The 19,594-nt window shown below is 46.0% G+C and overlaps 2 protein-coding genes across 2 annotated transcripts in view; one reads left to right on the top strand and one right to left on the bottom strand.

Annotated features, from left to right (window-relative positions):
- Positions 1-1,921: 1,921 nt before the first annotated feature.
- Positions 1,922-7,408, top strand: LOC8037486 (40S ribosomal protein S20). Its single transcript, XM_002405100.4, has 4 exons — positions 1,922-2,058; positions 2,242-2,347; positions 4,650-4,849; positions 7,286-7,408. Exons 1-4 carry the CDS (start codon positions 2,056-2,058, stop codon positions 7,340-7,342), a joined length of 366 nt encoding a protein of 121 aa, XP_002405144.1. The 5' UTR covers positions 1,922-2,055; the 3' UTR covers positions 7,343-7,408.
- The window catches only part of LOC120843123, a 79,107-nt gene continuing 66,839 nt past the window's right edge, over positions 7,327-19,594 (bottom strand). Inside the window, exons 2-4 of the mRNA XM_040214353.3 lie at positions 18,001-18,170; positions 14,314-14,640; positions 7,327-8,833 (exon numbers count right to left, since the gene is read on the bottom strand). Of these exons, the coding sequence (XP_040070287.1) occupies positions 8,186-8,833; positions 14,314-14,640; positions 18,001-18,170 (1,145 nt within the window). The 3' untranslated portion in view covers positions 7,327-8,185. The remainder of the gene's footprint in view (positions 8,834-14,313; positions 14,641-18,000; positions 18,171-19,594) is intronic.

Raw genomic sequence — 19,594 nt, 5'->3', positions numbered from 1 at the left:
AGTTGAAGCAGGTGATACAGCTACACTTTTTACTTTAGCGGCTTGAGGCAAGTGCTATGCTAAAGTATTGCTTCGATTAAAACGAGTACTATAGCACTCATGCATATTGTAGACTTGTCACAGCTTTTAAAGGGGTACTCCGCCGATTTCTTCATGGTCCCCGATTTGCTTGAAATTTTGCTAAACTCGCCAAACAACATCGCCAAAATAGTATCCGAAATATTAGGTCAAAATAATTTTTTTTCACGAAGTTATTAAATTTACAATTTTGGTCCTCACCGTGTTTTTCAAACTGAAAGTCTCTACTGGCAACTATGAAAAAGTGACGTCATTGGAAGTGCGGGGGTTCACTCTTTGAACTGTAGAATTTGTTCCCAACTGATTTGAAGCAGTTTCATGGTGTCAAATGAATGCCTTGGAAGCTCGCTCCAGTCCCCGCGCTCCAGCACGGAACAAATAATTGGCATATTCTATTCTTTAGACTGCTCGCCCGACTGGCAAGCTGAACTTCCACTGACGTCACGGCCCTGAAAAGGGCGGGTATATTTGAATGTCTGTTTTTGCATCATTTTCATTTGCCGATTTCGCAATAACTATTATGAATTTCACGATATTAAATAGCATTCTAGAAAGGGTAAAGGCCTGGGAGTCAGAAAATATAGTTAGTTGAGGTAGTTCAAAAATCGGCGGAGTACCCCTTTAAGAAAAACATCTAGGGTAAAAAAGCAATTTTTTTCAAGCAACTTTTATAAACCAAAAAACATATCACAAACCCTAGGAGCCCTGATACACATACCACAAACATCTGACTATAATGGCGAACAGTTCTGGCTCGCCTGGTTGCTCTTGTTTTTAATCACGTGAAATATGTGACAGTGATGTAGTATGCTCCACGTAGTACATTGCATTTTAAAGGGTTTACCCACCTGGCTTTGAGGCTTTCTTTTTGCTGCACACCATATTTTGTTTGTGTTGTCGGTACGTGCGTCAACAATTATCTATTTTTTTTTACCATGTTTTTTGCGTGCTGCGCTTTGGCTGAACCAATCAATGCATGAGCAAAATCAATGTGCTGATACCTCAATAATTAAGTCGGTGTTTTAAATATAAGAATAGCTCGTACCGTCTATCTATTCTTCATATGTTGCAAGTATTCAGCCGCACTGGTATTAAACCGTGTTAATCAATAAAATCTTGCTCAATAATTGTTCAGACAACAACAATGAAACGTAAGCATTATTGAATGAAACTAAACTCGTGAAGATTCCTCGCACACATGAACGCAGCTAAAAGCTCTTCTGATAAACTAGAAACATCTGCGATTGCGTTGGCCCTTACGTAGACACAACCTGTCGCGTTTGCAGTAGAAAATCACGGCGTCTGTGGATATCACACGACGAATACCACTGAACACAAGCGGCAAGCCCTAGCGTAGGCATTCAACGCTGAACACAACTGGCAGCAAAGTCAGCGCTGTGAAAGCCGCTACACGAGACTGCGATTCATTTTATAACCCAAGAGGAGTTTGCGTCGCGTCGATCACCGAATTCACCGAGAATATTTCGAAAGTTCGAAAGTGGAGGAGGATTCGGGGCCCGAAACGACAAGCGAGAACTCACCAAAAAGCGAAGCGTAGACGTCGCCATGTTTAAAAAGAAGGAAAGTGACGTCACCAAGTCATCTGCTGCAAAATGCTACGTTACGTTCATTCGTACGAATTTTATGTTATATCAACCTTTGTGACGTCACTATTTAATGTTGAAGGCATTTGTTAAGCTTTGCAAAATATTTAATTGCATAATAACGTAATAAACTAAATCCTACAAAACAAATTATTCACTTTTATAGAATATATTTAAGGAACATTTTACGTTTTGCCCTAAAAACCGAACCACTATGAGCACGAACAACCGAACCGCACCCGCTCTCTGCGCCCTCTTTTCATCCACGTTGTCTTGGCGTGCTGCCGCTCGTTTCTGGCTCACCGCTGTTCAAGTACTTTCTCGTTGAAATACTTCGATTAAGTCGGCCAGAAAAGCACCCCATTTATCAACAATGGTGAGTTTTCGTAGTTTAAATTAAACATTCCGGTAGCGATGACTCGTTCCGCCCTTCGACGCCCAAAATGCCGAGCGAGGCTAGGCCTATGAACTCACGTTTACCGGCAACGCAGCTCGTGTTGATTATCGTGTCGCATTTGCGCAGTGTTGATCTTTTTGTTTTAATTTTTTTTAAACACAGTCTGTGTACAAGGACGCCGGAAAACCCGTCGAGGACTCTCAGTCTTGGCCGGTCCATCGCATCAGGATCACCCTGACCAGCCGAAATGTCGCCAGCTTGGAGAAAGGTATGTCATCGAATCGAGACCACTGTTGAAAGATTTTTTGGCAGCTGTAACTCACTAAAAGCCCGCACATCATGTTTACCTGGCATAAGATTTTTTACAACAGGTGGTGGTTGATTGCTGTCGTTGAGACGTGACGAAGTTTAACTTCAGACATGCACCTAGGTCACATGGCGATGTCAAACACCGGCAAGCACCATTTGCTACAGCAATCGTTCAAGGAACAAGAAGATGACAATTTGTGATGTCTCCCACTCCAAGTTTCGTCGGTGTACGCCTTGGAACAGCTGTCGAAGAGAAGGCTCAAAAGAACCAGCATTAATGAGATGATGCGGCCGCACATTACTGAGTGTGTGACTCATGTTGTTAAGGGATGTCCAAACAGGACACAGCAGATGACGTGCCGTTCGGCAGATGCCGATCGGCATCTGCCGTGAAAGTCGCTGTGTGCACATCCGTTTAGAGTTTGTGCATCAACCAAGCAGCACGGCTTGTCTGCTCGCTGTCGTATCTTCCCCTTCCTCATTTTTGGGAGATTGGGGAAAGACAACAACAGCGGAGGCCTTGCAACAGCCAGCAGGCATGCAGATGGCTGTCTGCACCGTGGTGAGCACACTCTAAAACTCTGTCCAAGGTCGCAAGCAGAGGGAAGCTTTTCCCCCCCGCAAGAAAAAACGCATGAAGGCGGACCAGAGTACCGCATATGCCGTGAATTTAGAAAACGCGCCATCTGCCGTGGCCTGTTTGGACACCCCCTTAGCAGTGGCGGATATCACTTTACTTGCACATTTATGTTAGTCAAAGCCTTTGCATCAGCTTTGCCCGTTTGTGATGTAGATGTCCTTTGTCTTTTTCTTTATTGCACCGTCAGTTGAAAAACCCCACAACCACCAGTAACGCGACACATTTACCCTCAAGTTGTTTACCAGCGCTTCGCATAATCGGAACGCCTTCACTTCTTGAAGCACTTTGAATCTCGGATTATAGAGCCATTCGTCAAATAAATATGGGCTTCCAGTGCATTACGCAACTTGAACCATGTAGTGAAACTTGTTTTTGCCACCTGACGGTCCTTTGCGTCAAGATCGTACATCAATGGCATATCAGTGCTTTCTTCTCGTAGTGCGACCACACCAAGGCCACGAAATTCTGTGAGCACTGGTTGACGGTCTTTGCCATAAGCTCAGCACGTTTCATGTTTACATGGCAAAGACTGCGTGTCTTCATTGAAAATAATGCCATCCTCGCTTTGGTAAGCGCACATGCAATGTGCGAAGTCAACCACCAGCGTAGCGCGGCTTTTCGTCCTTTCCTAGCGGGACGTTACATGCAACCTATGTTTGTTTGACTCGTAAAAGAGTTCACCCAGTAATACCAGGACATCACCACAGTCTACAATTGTGGCCTGTCTTTACTGTCTAAGCCTTGTTTTATATCAACTTGACAATGTGCTTAAAAGCTGCTGGTGCACACTTGTCACATCTTTGTTCCTCTCTCGTTTTTACGATTCGGCGTTTCTTCTGTAACTTTAGACCTGCAGGATAGCTGAGCAGCTCTAGCTCTCGTCAAAAGAGCAAGTAGGGGGATAAAAAAACGTTGAAGTAGGAAGACCTGTAAAACTTCGAGATTTGTGTTTTGAGAAATGTCAATTATATGCAGGAGTATTTGTTGTTACTTTACGAATTTACTTTCAGGGTTAGGACAAAACCTGGAACTTTCAGGAAAGTTTTGTGGGTCTGGGAACCCATCAGAGAATCTGACAGGGACAGTGAAAGTCTTCTGAAAGTGGCATCAAAGCACATGGAGGACCTTACTTTTGATGGCTGGTAGATGTATGCTCAGCAACACATCTGCGACAGTGAGAATATTAACTGGTGGAGAGCCCACCAAAATGCCACTGCAGAGAAACTTGGCATGTCAATTTCTTGCATATTGGTATTTGGTAAAATTTTTTACTAAGATGGTTAGGAGACACCTAGAAAGGTTCAGACAGTCTGAAATTACAGTTAAGACTTAACCCCTTAACCTATTTTTTGTAGAGGAAACCGTGAAGCAGCCTTTTTACCTTGGCTGACCGGTTTTCAGAACAAGCTTTTTGCATTTGTAAAGCACAGAAGAGATCAGTCTTAGTTAAACATGCTTGTTTTGGAAAGAAAGGAAGACATTCACGAGGTTCAAGTTTGTGCTCCCTCCTCAACTACCTTTTTTTTCTCGTTGCATCGATTTACTTTTGTTTGTCTGCAGTGAGCTAATCGGCTTCCCTTTTTGTGCAATCTGTTGATTGGCTTCTTCCGTTCCTCCACAGTGTGTGCCGACCTGATCAAGGGGGCCAAGGAGAAGGAGCTAAGGGTGAAGGGCCCTGTGCGCATGCCCACCAAAACGCTGCGCATCACCACCCGCAAGACGCCCTGTGGTGAGGGATCCAAGACCTGGGATCGCTACCAGATGCGCATCTACAAGCGCGTCATCGACCTCCACTCCCCCTCCGAGATCGTCAAGCAGATCGTATCCTTTTCATTCGGTGAAAAAACTGCCCCTCTCTTGGGTATATCTTAAAGCCTTCAGGAAACCGTGGTGTCACCTGACCCCCAGGAAACCATGTGGTCACGTGACGTCATGATCTCGCGTTATTGTGTTGCACGGCGTCGACGTGACGTCAGATCGCATCACGCTGTCGTATAATGTTGGGCCATATCGCAGTGTCGCGTAAAACACCGTGACCTGAGAGTCTCGGGACTTTTCACCATTCCATCACCATGGTCAGACGCAAATCATTGTGAACACTGTGAGCTGTGAGGTCATCAGCGTGATATCACCGTCAAGGCTACATGTAGGCAATGGACACAATAGCCCTATGAGCTGGCCATGTAAGTTGTACGCATTTAAAATAATAATATGCCTTGGCACCATATCGAGAGCTCTGAGCTGCCTAGCATATGCCACTCAAGGGGGCAAACAGGTCGGAGTGCCACGCTTGTTACTGCGTTTATTGGGGGGCAATTTTTGCGTCTCTTGTAGAAGTAAAGAGTGTACGCACATAGCTTCATGTGTGCTCAAGGTGGACGAGCAGCTGTGCAGCCAGCAGCACAGAAGGATGGCATAGGCAGGCCCATTAAACCACCACATACCTACCATATTTACTCGCATAATGAACGCACCCCCTACAACAGGTATTATTACTGTGACTATTTTTTTTTTTTTTTTTCGTGTAATCAACACACTTTCGATTTTCGTCTCTGCGAGTCTTGATTTGCAACCAATTTAGCTAGCCACCAAGGCCATTTTCTTTTGCACCCAGGCCAAGCCAAGCCGCTCGTAATGGCTGCAAGGGCTTAGTTGCAGAAGTGATCAACCGTGAGACCGAGCTGCGTGCACACTTGACGAAGCTTGGGTCGAGGAATCGCACAGCCCTGGACATCCTTCGCCTGTTGGATGCATTGATGTCAACAAACGCGCCGTCGTTTGTGGTCCGCTTTCGGACAGTGAAATCGTGGAAGTGCTTAGGCCTAATTTCACATACTCTGGGTAAATGTGTTTAATTAATCTATATTAGAATGGCGCAGTCAGGTGCACGTTGGAGCGGGCCTCGGCGGTCGGCGGTTAGACTTCGTACGAGTTCTTATACGCGTAGTCTCTGTATATTCTGCGGGATACTGGCAATATAACCTAAGAATGGCCGTGTTGCTTTCCACGCTGAGTAAGCTTCGTAGGGCACCTTTCCTTCTACAAAAGTCACGCCGAAAACGCCCTAAAAAGGTTGCAATTTTAAGAGAAATTGGGGTGTGTGTATGTTTATACAGCCTAGAACTTGGCTACTTCAACGGACAAGTCTCCCAGCTGTAGATGAGGAATTTAGCCAGTGCAGTACGACCGCTAGCCTGAAGTCTTTAACGTGCATCACGCAGTAGTGACACACAACCGCACGCCGGTACGATGCTTGTCCAGATCGAAACGGGCAGGGGTGGCGGGGCTCTGCAGCACGAGCTTTCGCCCCATGTGCTTTGAGCTGGTGTGCGCTTGCCTGCTCAACCAGTGATCCCCCCGGTTCACAATTTATAAAGCATGGTGACGTACCACAGTACCTTGCCGTGTCATGTTGGCACCTAATTTGAAATTTGCACGAAGTGTGTAATTGCAAAAATGTTACCCCGCGTAAGACACAAGTATGTGTCAATTTTTTGGGGAAAAACTGTGTTCATTATGTGAGTAAATACGGTATTTATGAAGTTGAGAACAAGCGTAAAGGAAAGCTAACCACCCGAACAAACATGCAAGGTAACAACAAGGCAAACTGGAAACGCATTGTCAACTTCTTGGGAAGGTGTTAAAAGGGCAGTGCAACGATTTTTGGGCTTTCGCCAAGATAAACAGGAAACCATTTTTTCTTGCGTGCACTTTTTTTTTTTTTTCTTTAAAATAATGAATTAAATTGTGGGTTAGATGTGCCCCCCTGAACTTCCACCGTCTTTCGAGTGAGGTGCCATGTTCAATTCCATCTTCAAGGTGCACCCTTCACGATTGCCGACTTTTCAAGGTCCGATTCGGCTACAATAGAGCAGAGCAACTGCTTAGCATCTTTGAAAGTCGCGGCGAGCGACCGAGACAAAAGATGGGGAGGGAGACGGCGGAAAAGAAATGGATGTGTTGACTTTTGATGGGTGGTGCAACGAAAACTTGTGTACTCTGATTCACATCACACGGTGGTTCCGATGACTGCCTCATGTGGCTGCAGATCGGGAAGAAATCTTTTCTTTTTGCCATTACAGTGGAGTCGCGGTATTTGAGGTACATTGCATGTTTTCTCTACCTTGGGCATATAAAAAAATCTACGAGCTGGAAATTTTTTTAATGTGAAGATCATTGCACTGCTTCTTTAAAGGGAAGTCTTAACATCTTTTGTGCTTTCTGTGGACGCTTGTGGCCCTTGACAGCTGCTAACAGACGTCCATCAGCATTGAGCCTGGCGTCGAGGTGGAGGTGACCATCGCAGACTCCTAGGTGGACGCCGTTGTTTGTCACATTGACAAGCAATAAAGAGACTGACCTCGACAGCATTGTTGATGATGACATGGCTTTTACTTCTTTGCTACACTTGATACACATTTTGTCTTCATTCAACTCACCTATTTTCTGAAAACAAGTTGTTCTCCCGTAATCTAGTTCCAAGTTTAAAAACCCTATTGGCCACTGGGATAAGGAAAACTCTTGGTAGCTTCCAGAAACAATTTCGTCCTACATTTTTTTCTTGGCAGCCCAAAGTTAGACTTTGTGGCATGTCGTGTTATTTTTTCTGGCTCTGTATTGCGCACCTAAAGAAGGCAGTGTCAGTCATCACTGTATTGCTGAAATGTTGCATGTTAGGAATGCAAGCATTGAAAGCTTTTGTTAACTTACTAGACTAGTCCACACTGTTGTATGGGCTTCTTGAACAGTTTCCATTAAAAAACAAAAAGGCACTTCGCGGAAGTGGGATTTTTGTTAGGTCCGAGACAGAAACGTGTAATAAACCAACACCATTCACAAGCTTGGGGACACACGAATAACGGCTTCACACAGGTGCCAGTCTTTTGCACCACGGGCATGCAACGCTCCACATTACGGCAAAAGCAGACAGCCACGAAATAGGTCCCAGTCCAGTCCATGGATTGCCAATCGCATTGCTGCACCACTTCTGCAGGGGGCCATGAAGGGGAACAATCTACCTCGGTCGGCACATCGCACGACACAGTTGTAAAGTTCCGACGGATGCAACGGCAATCGCTTCCGGCTTGCAGAAGCTGACTTGAGTCCTCAAACGTGATGACGGTTGCACAGAATCTTTAATACTTCAGTCCCTCTTAGCTATGAAATGGAGTCGTAGACCGAGTCGCTGTCGAGGTGAGAGGTACCGTAGCCATCGTCGCCCGGCTCGAACTCGCACGCACCCTTGAACCCGAGCAGGTCGCGAGACAGGAGGTATCGGGCTCTCCGCTGCACCCGCGGTATCGACTCGTAGATGTGGTCCGTGCCGCCGAACATCCTCGACGAGAACCCGTCCTTGCGAAAGACCCCGAACTTCTCAAACTCGTCCGCCGTCTCGGAGCCATCGCCCATCGGTTTGAGCTTCCGTGTTTTGTGGAAGGCCCAGAGCCTCTTGAAGGGGTTGCTGGACATGGATGAAGTGGTGGACTTCTTGGACGAGTTGGAGGTCTGGGACTTGAGCGTTGGGATGCCGGAGGACGGCAGGTCCATGGACTTCTTGCTGACCGAGGACAGGGACTTCTTGAGGGTCCGGTAGTGTGGCACGACATGGTGGGCGACCTTGATCTCCATGCGCCACTTGTCTGCGTCCTCCATGCAGTAACGCAGCATCTGGTTGTAGACGTTGCTGGCCTTGCCGACCTTCCGCGGGTCGTTCTCGGGTGCGAACGAGAAGGTCGAGCCCAGGTCGATCTCAAGTAGGGTGGGGCGGTTATCTTGGAGACTGCAGGCCAGGACGACCTCCTGTTCCTGTGGAGAAGGGTGGTGTGGATGGAAAAGTTAGTGTAATGGGAAATGAGCAACCGTAAAATTCCGAGAGGTGCCCCACCCTCGTAAGGTAACCCACCCCTATTTTTGGCTTGACTTGCTATTTTGTTTGAAACACCAAAAGAGCCCACTCCTAGAAATAGTGCTCGGATCCATGATGACCTTGGCGTAAATATGTCTAGTTAGCCATGGTGGGATAAAAGCGAACAGTGCTGACTGGGAAGTAGAGCCATCTTTGCTTCATTGCCCCTCGTCGCGATAAGAAGTTTGACAAAGACACCTAATCTAAAAAAAGCATTTTTTCAACTTTTCTTTATTGCACACCGAAAGTTGGTCCACTCCTTTTTTTCATCCAATTTTCTCTCAATTTTAGTTGGGCTCGGGATTTTACGGTAGATTTGGTGTGCTATGTGTATTTTATGACTTGTAAAGATTTTTTTTTTTATTTATTTATACTGTTAGCCCGTAGGGGTTGTTACAGGAGTGCAACAGTATACAAAATAGAACACCAAGTAGTACATATAAAGCTGAATACACAACAAAAACATTTTTACGCATATCTTCTCAGTGCTAAAACTTACAAGAGCGCACGCGGCAGAACGCGCAAAAACAACATAGAACAAATCAAAAAAAAAAAAAAAAAAAACACATGAGCAGATAATAAATGGAGTCACGGAAGTCTCAATCCATTTAAGTATCAAAAACATACAATCGAAATTATCCTGTGCCATAGGGAGTAGGTTCCTTAATACTGCCTATACAATTTAGAAATGCATGTTTCCAAAGAAGCTAGGGTATCACTTAATACTATTTCTTCAGGGAGGTTATTCCACTCTGGTATAGTTCTTGGAAAGAAAGAATACATATAGGTATCATCATTTGGTTTCTCTAAATTTATTTGACGTGAATGAGTACTTCTTAGATGCCTAGATACACGGGGCGTTATATAGTTGTATTGAGGTTAAACATTGATTTCTCAACAGGAATAGGAATTTTAAACGAGCTATTTTCCGGCGATCAGAAAGGAGGGGAAGACTGATTCGATTCTGCGATACTTCGACAGTACAAACCTAGCAGACATTCTCTGCACCCTTTCTAGTTTTGCTTATTTGGTAATTTCTAAAAGGGTCCCATATAACAGAAGCATGTTCTAAAGTTGGCCGTATTAACGTTTTGTATGCAGTTAATTTTGTTTCAGGTGGAGCGTACTTAAGGTTGCGCTTAAGGAACCAGAGCTATTTTTTCGCTGCGGCGCAGATGTCAATGTGTACGTTCCAGCTTAGATCAGACGATATTGTAACGCCCAGATATTTAATACTTGCTGAAAAAGTAACTTCAGGTTGAATATTATTTCAATACCAGCATGCCAACGGGGGAATTATGGGTCAGGCTTGGGGAAAGGAAGGAAGGAGGGGGGGGGGGGGGGGGTTGATCTTCAAGGAGATGACATCAAGGGCAAAACGTAGGGGATTATGTTCAACAAATGTTGCGTTTTTCCTGTAAAAAAACAAGTGGCGATTTTGCATTTGATTGGTTGGAGGCTCAAATGACGAAAGACGGACTTTCGTCATTTGAGCCTCTAACCAATCAGATGCAAAATCGCCTCTTCCGTTTTCTTTTTTTGTTTTTTTTTTAGGAGAAACGAAACATTTGTTGAACATAGCCCCTCAGATCTGTTTTGTTGACCTGGTATTTGTTATGTCACCAGAAGCAATCACTTCCTAAAAAAAGAAGAAAAAAGAAAGGTGTATGTCCATTAATTTGGGGGGGCATGAACACGAACGGCGGGCGCCGCTCGCCGCTAGGCGCACCACAGGCGGACCGCGCGGCTTTATCTGTATTTGTTTCGACCAGATCCGAGCGACGCCGCGCGGAACTGACGTAGGGACGTCAGCATCGGTTGCTATGATACTGCCGCGTGGCGCCCGTTTTGATCGCTCATGTGTCTCCTGCTTTATAAGAGGTGGCAGCCCCTCCTCCCCTATATCCGCCCATGCATGCAGATTACACTTTTTGCAATTAAGAGACTCTTAATGGAAGTCTTCTTTTTTCTTCAAAGTTTTAGTTGGGATGACAATTTTGTAAAGAGCAGAACAAAATGTTACTGGAACAAAGGGCAAGGTGAATGGATGAAATACCCAAACCTGAGATCGTAGTTGACACAACCGTTGTATGCGCTCAGGTGCATGCAGTAGATGGTTCATTCGGTAATTCTGTTTTCTCTTTTTGGAAACATGGTGTTTTTATTTTTTATTTTTCCTGGTTCTTGGTGCTAATGTCCGTTTTCAATAATGGCCTTTCGTGATTTAGGAAACTTTTAAATGACAAGCTGCCATATTGTGGAGCAGCTAAATTCGGGAGCACAATGTCATGGCAACGTAACCAGTAAAAACAATGCCTTTTTTCGAAAGTATGGAGACACTACGAAACGTTTTTTTTTTTTTTTTTTTGTAATTAAATACTGTTGAGATGTTCGATCAACTCGCACCGGAGTCGCCCGGAAACCAGGGCAGTGCACAGCCAGCACAGCGCTCCTCGGTCGTGCAGCGCGAAGTCGGTGCAACCCAGACAATCTGCGCCGCGCCGGTGCACTGCGGCGAGCGCCACCATGCGTCACCTCCCGTTTTGTTGGTGCCAAACCAATACTCGGTGTCCGTCTGCTGTCAATTTCTCCTGGCTTTATACTGGCGGATTTAGCGGTCTATGGTGGACCTGATTGTCGATAGGGTCACGAAGCGGGTGACAATTCCACAGATATAATTTGCAGGCGGGGGGGGCTCCTCCCCTGCAATGAGCTGAGGCACTCATCGAGTGCCGCTTCGGGGTGTGTTCGTTTTCGCAAGGTCGCCACCCCGATAGACTGCGCGTCTGCTGCTCTTCCCGCCATCTCCTCGATTCCCGCTCCTAGGGCCCTAATGTGGACACTTGGCGAGGAAGTCGGCGGAAAATTCGGCGGCTCTGATTGGCCGGCCCCAAGGTCAAGTGCAGAGTTGTCCAATCACGGCCGCCAGATTTCTCGCCGGCTTTTTCGCCATGTGTCCAGACTAGGGCCCCTGGCCTGATGGAACTGCACTCCGGCGCACCGTCGATTTTCTTGGTGAGCGTTGGGGCAACTAAGAGCCGCACCGGGAGGGTGCTCTCCGTCGATCGGGGACGCCCGGTGCGCACCGGTGCACTAGATTGAAGACGACGGGTAGCACCGGTGCGGGTGATCGAGGATGCTATTAATTATAAAACTAGTTTGTTCTTAGCTTTGCGCACCAACTGCTCCGGAGGACACTGATGTAAACGCTGGAACACGGCCAAAAACCTAAACGTCAAAACCAAAAAAAAAAAAAATTCCACGTTGGTTTTGAAAATTGAAGTTATTTAGTGCAAGAACGTCGCAAATCTGGTCTCGTTAGACGAATTTTTACGATCACTGTGGGATAAACATCCACGCATAGTTCATTTTTCGAAAAAATGGCGTGTTTCGCTTTTCGTGCTATTTTCGGTTGATTTTTCGCGCGTTTTGCAGCTTTTAACCTCCAACTCATGATAAAAATATGTGTGTGTGTGTGTTGGGGGTGCTAGGAGTGGAACAGTGATGATCGCGCACGCGAGAGCGGTTCTGCAATTGAAACCTACAGCGCGTAGCATAGTCTATGAAGTCTATGCGGGCAGCAGCGCCACCTTGCGCTTCAGGCAGGACTAGAAGAGAAGAAAGTCCCAACAAAAATGGGCGGATTAAGCGCTTTATTACAATCCTCAGAGGCATTGTTCAACCGTAGATGGGAACACAACTCCTTGTGTTCATTTCTTCACTGCTCCGTATTACTTAGAAACCCAATTTCCAAAGGATTAGCTGGTCTTTGCCGTTGTGACGTTGCTGCCAGGTCACAGATGGTAGCATAGCGATCGTGACACATAAAGTGTGAGACCTTCGTCCGCTAGAAGTGAGCGATCCCCACACCCGCCTTTCTCGCCCACCAGACAAAGCCGTCAAGGGTTCTCTTGGAGGTTCGTGCCGCCAGTGTTCATCGCAGCAACGCTCCTAACTTGGCACTGCTCGGAGCACCCCCGTACTGTGGTCCGGACCTTACTTCACACACTCTGATTTCGCTGACGGCTTCATTGTGCCCGAAGACGCGCCGACTGATAACACAGTGTTCTTGTCCAATGCGTGAACCGCGTTCAGTAGCCGCGGGTTTGGAACCGTTTTATAAAGCGTGAATCACGATGAAGGTAAAGAACTTTCCCAATGACACCGAAAAAAAAAAAAAGATGGTCTCCCCTCATTTCTGAAATTCACGGTAAAAATCGCAAGTTTCTGACTCCGTTGAGTGCGCTTCTCACTGCCCACTGGTGCAGTGCAGTGAAGCGGCACCCGCGTGAAAAATGTCGGAATCCTGCAAACCCCGCTTTGCCGCCGCAGCGTACTCGTGTGCTTTGGGGAAAAAACACTTTTCCAGAGCCCGCACTTGTGGATACGGACTTCGAAGTAATTTTTTTTAAGTACACTACTCTAAATTTTATAAATGTGTATGGTTTGGTATTGAGGTAACTGCTGAGGTAACTGCTAACAATAAATAGAAAAACTTACATAGGCCGAAATTCTGCTCAGTAGACCGTCTTTGAGTCCCGTTCAAAACGGTCATAGCACGAGATTCAAGTCTTAATAGCGGCCATACAAACAATATATTATAATTTCTGCTGGTAGTTTCTGATAGACTACTACATTAACTAACTGTGAATAAAAAAAAATGAAATAAATAAAAAGTGGGTTTTTTTGAAAATCGACTTTAAACTTGCTAGTTCTTCGAAATATTCGTTTTTCAGGCACATGTAGAGCATTATATATTTATCGCTACATATTCAAATTATACTCACAAGAACTTAATTGGAGCTTTACGGTGATATAAAGATCATAAAAATATGTTGATTAGGTCACACAGCACAGTTTGCTGAACTTCGTCAAATAACTTCGCATAGAGGCGGTTTGACAAATAAAAAAAAACATTAAGAATGTTATGACCTAGACGATTAATTAGCATAAAAAAAAGCATATGTCTAGAGTGTTCCCAAAAAAGTTCTACTGATGTAGCGTAAAAAGTAGGGAAAAGGGATGGAGTGAAATATGGTACATGGAAAAACGTCACTTTCCACCTTGGCCGCTTCAACGGTCCATAACTTGAGAACAAAAAATCCGACGAAATTGCCGTTTGCGTCTTCTTTTATTATAGGAATTGCCCCAAAACATATATATTTTTAATTAAAAATTCGACCCAGAATTCGTGCCTGAGTTGAGATGAAATCACCCCTATATACATATATACACACACTGCGGAGGTGGGCGAACCTTGCGCGGTCTAAACATCTCAAATCGAATTGACGTTTGCTGTGCCCCTTTTAAAAATATATATTAATTAACACAGCCCTCGACTCAAGGAGCTCGCCGTAGACAAATCACTCCATGTCCTCACCTGGACGTGTTCGAGCCTCAGGACCCCCGTGAACCCGCAGGGGACTCTGGGCAGCGGCCCGCTGACCAACCGCACCGTGAGCGGCACCTTGGCAAACTTGAGGAGCTGGGACATGAGGAAGACGTGGTTGACGGACCTCGACGTCTTGCGGGCCACCGTGTAGAACTTCCCCTTGGAGCTGAGCGGCACGTAGACGACGTCGCCCGTCGGGCTGTAGCACTTGGCGTAGCGGGTGTCCGCCTTCCGGAAGGACCTAAGGCTGAAGCTGAGCCGGATGTTGACGTCCTCGTAGACGCCCAGGAAGCGCAGAACTTGGCCCGGAAGGACCTGCGAGAGGTCGTGCGCACGTCAGCGAGAGAAAGGAAAAGGCGGCGAACAGCTATGAACGGAGAAAACGTTTGCAGGGAGTCACGTAGTGTCGGGTCACGTGACGTAGTCAAAGGTCAAGCGTGAAGTTGTATCTGTTTAGAATCATTCTCGAGCCATAAATTAAATTTTCCGTTGAAAAACGATATGGTTTCTTGCAGCACAGAAACTCCGTTGGTTTTGCTGTGCCAAGCTATGTCTGTCAGGCCCAATGACGATACAGCTGTGTGTTATTGCAGGTTGACGCAATCGTGTAATTCCTTTGTGCAAAATGTCGCCCATAACTTTTCTAGGGTATATAACTGCTTTTATCACTAAACATCTAGCATTGACAATCCAAAAAAAAAAAAAATTAACCGGGCTTAATGGTAGGAATGAAGCGCAGACCTAACTTTTTAAAGCACGCAACTGGGGAGAATGACACAAATTTGCGTCTCAGATAGAAGGGGAGTCGCCGTCGAAAACACCAGAATAACCGAACCGTGCTGCGTGGTGTACTTTTTTTCATCCGTACATTCGTGGCTTGTCCCAGATTGCTCTACCCTTTTCGGTGTGTACCGTACGCTACAGTCAAATGAAATTATACTAGCGCGCAAGGGCGGTCTTGAAAGCGGCAACGACGTTATAACTGGGACGCCGAGTCCGAGGACACGTGTCTTCGTAGCTCAACTAAAACCTCAAACTTTGGACTGGAACGACCTTCCTTGCCGGGCTGACCCACATGGCGTAGCGAAAGAGACTTCAAAAAGCGAGTTCATCTTCCGCTCGACACGTACGTGCGGACACCAAAGTCGCAGCTCTGAAACTTTCTCTTTGTCCTTATTTTTTTCACCGTGGCTTTCTTCACTAAGCGCGTTCTGTAAAGTCGGTCGCACACGAACACCTCTGACCCCGAGTACGTGCCAAAAGGACAACGCCGTATGTCAACCCTTCTTTTCAAACTGAAACCCCTGAACGGCGCACGGCGTTGCGTAAAAAGAGAAATTATTTATTAACCACGACCGGGATGTGCATAAAGCCGGGGTCCTGTAGTATGGTTAGCTAAAAGGGAGGTGTGACGATCGCGCGAACGAGAGCGTATAAAAAGCACAGCACAATCTGTGTGCCGGAAGCATAGCCACCATGCACGGGCTTCGAAGAGAAAATGCTAACATAAATGAGCGGACTGTGTGGCATACTCTTACGCTCTGCAGAGATATTGTCCGCCTCCTATTTTTTTTTTTTCTCTTGCCTGCTCGGTTTCATTTAAACTAAAAATAAAAAGAACTGGTCTTAGCCGTTATGGGGCTACTGCCAGCCAACAGATGGCACCATGGTGATAGTGACACATGAGGCACGAAGTGTGGGACCTCTTTTGGTGCTTGTTAGAAGCGAACGATTCCGAGACCTCCCCCTCTTGCTCCCACCATACCTGTCGGCACCACTGATTCCAACCGTGTTCTTAGCATTTCGATACTGATGCTTTTAGCGGCGGCAACACGATCCCACTTGAGAGGGCGGGGATCCCAGATAACGTGGACTCCTGCTTGGCCCATCTGTACTTGTAGGATACTTAAATTTTTACTAAATTTCGAAACCGTACTTTGCCCATCTAACGAGGGAAGATCGATCGTTACGCCTCACCGTGTTATGTTCTTCACTTGGTGTCATCGGGCGTATATCGAACAATTAAAAAAATAATCCACTATGTTTTTAATGTCATTCCGCTCTCTCGTGCGAAACCAGATTAAGTTTGCTTCAGTTGTGTGGAACATTATCGGAGAGAAAAACTCTGCCAGTATTGAGCGAGTTCAAAGAAACTTTATGCGTGCCTTTTATGATCGTTACTTACAATTCAAAGTTTGTTATGACTATGATAGGATATGTAAACTGATTGGCATACACTCTTTCTGTAGACGAATGATGCGTGATTTCATGTTTTTTTGCATAAGGTTGCTAATGGTGTTCATTGCACAGCGCTACTGAACAAAGGTGTAGTCGTATACACTCGTGGTCTTATCCTTCCGTTTTACGCAACACTAATCCCATTTCCCGTCTGCGACTGGTTTCTAACAAATTCGAATTCAACCTAAATAAGTTTGATACATAAATTTTCGGATGCAAAGAAACATTTAGAAAGCGCATTTACGTCTTCCTTTCATTCTGACATGCCAACATTTGCTCTTGGGATGTGAATACTTCTTATGACGCAGTGCACCACTAAAGAGGCGTATTGCTATTTGTGTAGCACTGACAATGAAGTAACTAGTTAAATAACGAGGCCTGTAGTGCTGCGTTTCCTACGTCACTTGCTGGCGGCAATCGCGGGCGTTGATCAGACACGAGCGCTGCGTCAGCGTTCGGCTCACGCTCGCGTTCTCACTGATTGGACGCGAGCCTCAGCCGAACGCTGACGATCTGTCCAAGCTGTGCCCCACGGTATAGGCTGAAAATCAGGCAAGACGACAAAGGAAATACTGAAACAAACGCTATAGTTCCGGAAGAGGATCCTACAGGGATTCGGCAGAAGATCTAGAGTCCCGCTTTAAGGAACCCGGACAGACACCATGTGCCATGTGCACACCGCCAAAAGTGGCAAAGCGACACGAGCCACCGACTTCATAAGAGTGCAAGCTGTGCAACAAAGGAAGCGAGGGAGACAGGAAAAGTCTGTTATGGTAGGGTGCACCCTAATCAGGGGTGTGCCCCAGTCCGCAAGAAAAGAGAAGGAAGCATCGGCCAAAAGCTTCGGCGGTTCAGGGGGATCCGTCGGGCAGACAGAAAGAGGTTCTGAGCTCGCCCTTGAACTATGCATTTGAGACGTACTTGGTGAAAACTCTTCGTGTGAATCGGATATAAACTCTTTAGTCCAAGCTGAGAGGCCACCGACAAGTTCCTACTCTCCAAATCCCTGTTCTATAAGTGCCCTAGCGTCCATTTGAGACCATCTAACTTCCTGTAGCCCGTCAGAGAAAAGCTGTATTTCCCAAGTTTGGCCCAAATGGCATCTGTCGTCACGTTTTCAGTTTTGCCAGTGGTGCCTCTCAGCTTGAAAAGCCGGCAAGGATCATACTTGAAAATTCAATAATAAAATTCAATAAATAAAAAAAATAATGTTGACCTAGAATTTAGATTACTACTCGTATATAGTCGGTGACGGGTTAAGATTTAAGGCTACGCTCCTCCCACCTCTTTCCACTTTAGCAGAGCGAACGCTGGAGAGGAAGCGACCTCCACTCCGTGTCGCCCCGTGTCAATTGACGTGTTTAACAAATTTAAAAGGAAATCAGCGACTATCGAGATTTCGCTCTGCACGAATGAATGAATGACCGCGTCTCTCACCACAGTCCTGCTGTACTCTGCCTTTCCGGTCTCCTCGCTGTACCCTAGGAGCCTGTAGCCCTGCAGCGGGTCCCTGGCCAGGAAGTGGGAGACCTGCGCCAGCGCCACCTGCTCCAGGCAGGTGAAGTAGCCGGCTGTGTGACCATCCTCAGAGATGATGGCGAACCAGCCTGCGCAAAAAGAAGGACCACAAAAGGTTTCACTTTGCCATTCTTACTTTGATCAGCGGTACAATGAACTATGAACCCCCAGTTATAGTTGTGCGCACTTAGATACTATAGAGTAAAGTTTTTTCATCTGAAATGACTTTGAGAATAACTTTATATCTTACAAATACTTTCAAAAGTCGGTATTTAGTCCTCGAGAAGGTTCCACTCTAGGGGGCGCTTTGTAAAGCTTGTTTTCTAAAGAAGTCGGTGTTGTTAACCCCATACAGGCCCTGTGAAGTTGATTCTTTTTTTTTTTTTTCACCTCGATTGAGTGCGGGTTAAGAGCCTTGGGCACGATTGTAGAGTAGCGTCAGTGTTCGTCTGGAACTCCAGTTCAATTGATTCAACCCTACTGTAAGCCGAGCCTCCGCTGCAGTTCCACGAGACAAAGAGCGCGTGTATATACAAATTAGGGTAGAAGTTTTGACCAAAAAAATATTATCTTTGAACTCAGGTGTCGGCATGGATGTATCCTAAATTATCCAAATTGCTGGGTGTTGAAGCGTGCTGTTATATCACCCAAAGGAAAACGCGGAAAATATGGAAGAAATCGAAAGCCCTGCCAAAACCTTGGACGATATTATTACAAACAGAAGCTTGTTCGGGGCGTGATTGCGTCCAACGAATACGCCGTACATAGGCAGCGCAGTTGCATAGAGAGTTTGATTAAAACCGAGTCCATCCTCGTTGGATCTGAATAGCAAGCAACGTTTTCCACTTTATATAAAGAAAACTTTAAACGTGAAAAGATTCAATTGTAGCTGGTCTCGTGGACTGTCGCGATACTGATCGGGAAATACCACCACTTTGGGCGGAATCCCCCAGCAGCCAGGCGAACCTGAATCAAGCAGCAGATACAGTGTTGGCAGACGCCGAGAAAATCCTCCTAAGGTGGCAAAATACACTCCACCAGTTCAACAACACTTATTCTGAAACAACAACGGCTGAGGAAGGAGAGCGTTGCCACCACCCTTGGGAGAATTTGCATACTTTGGCTGAGTTCTACTCCAATAATGCAACACTGCGTCCAAAACAGCACGGCCAGCGTTTCGATGAATGCTTGGGAATGGCATCCACCTCCCTCTACTGCCGTTTCAAATTGTAATAAAAAAAAATTAATGAGTTTAAAGAGCTCATTTTTTTTAAATGCCATCTAAATGACTCGTCTGTAAGCAGTGTTGCCAGCCCTCATCAAGTCCGATACCTTACGATTCAGAAGAATTCCCGCTTTTTTAACCCCCGAATGTACCTTTTTCGGAATCCCACCCAACATGGGCGGTTTTCCTGCGCGAAGCGTTTGATCGGACCCCAGTCCTTGTCAAACGCTGACGCAGAAGCACTCGTTTTCGATTTGAGCTGACCCGAGTACTCGACGCAAGTATTTA

This window comes from Ixodes scapularis, unplaced genomic scaffold (assembly GCF_016920785.2).
Source record: "Ixodes scapularis isolate PalLabHiFi unplaced genomic scaffold, ASM1692078v2 PGA_scaffold8__174_contigs__length_109621045, whole genome shotgun sequence".
Lineage (NCBI taxonomy): Eukaryota > Metazoa > Arthropoda > Arachnida > Ixodida > Ixodidae > Ixodes > Ixodes scapularis.
Note: the sequence above shows the minus strand (reverse complement) of the source record. Positions and strands in the feature narration are given on the sequence as shown.

Excerpts from the sequence above, each read along its gene's own strand:
- LOC8037486 (XM_002405100.4), top strand. Across the intron at positions 2,348-4,649 it reads TGTCGCCAGCTTGGAGAAAG|TGTGTGCCGACCTGATCAAG; the intron begins GTATGTCATCGA and ends GTTCCTCCACAG. Across the intron at positions 4,850-7,285 it reads CCGAGATCGTCAAGCAGATC|ACGTCCATCAGCATTGAGCC; the intron begins GTATCCTTTTCA and ends AGCTGCTAACAG.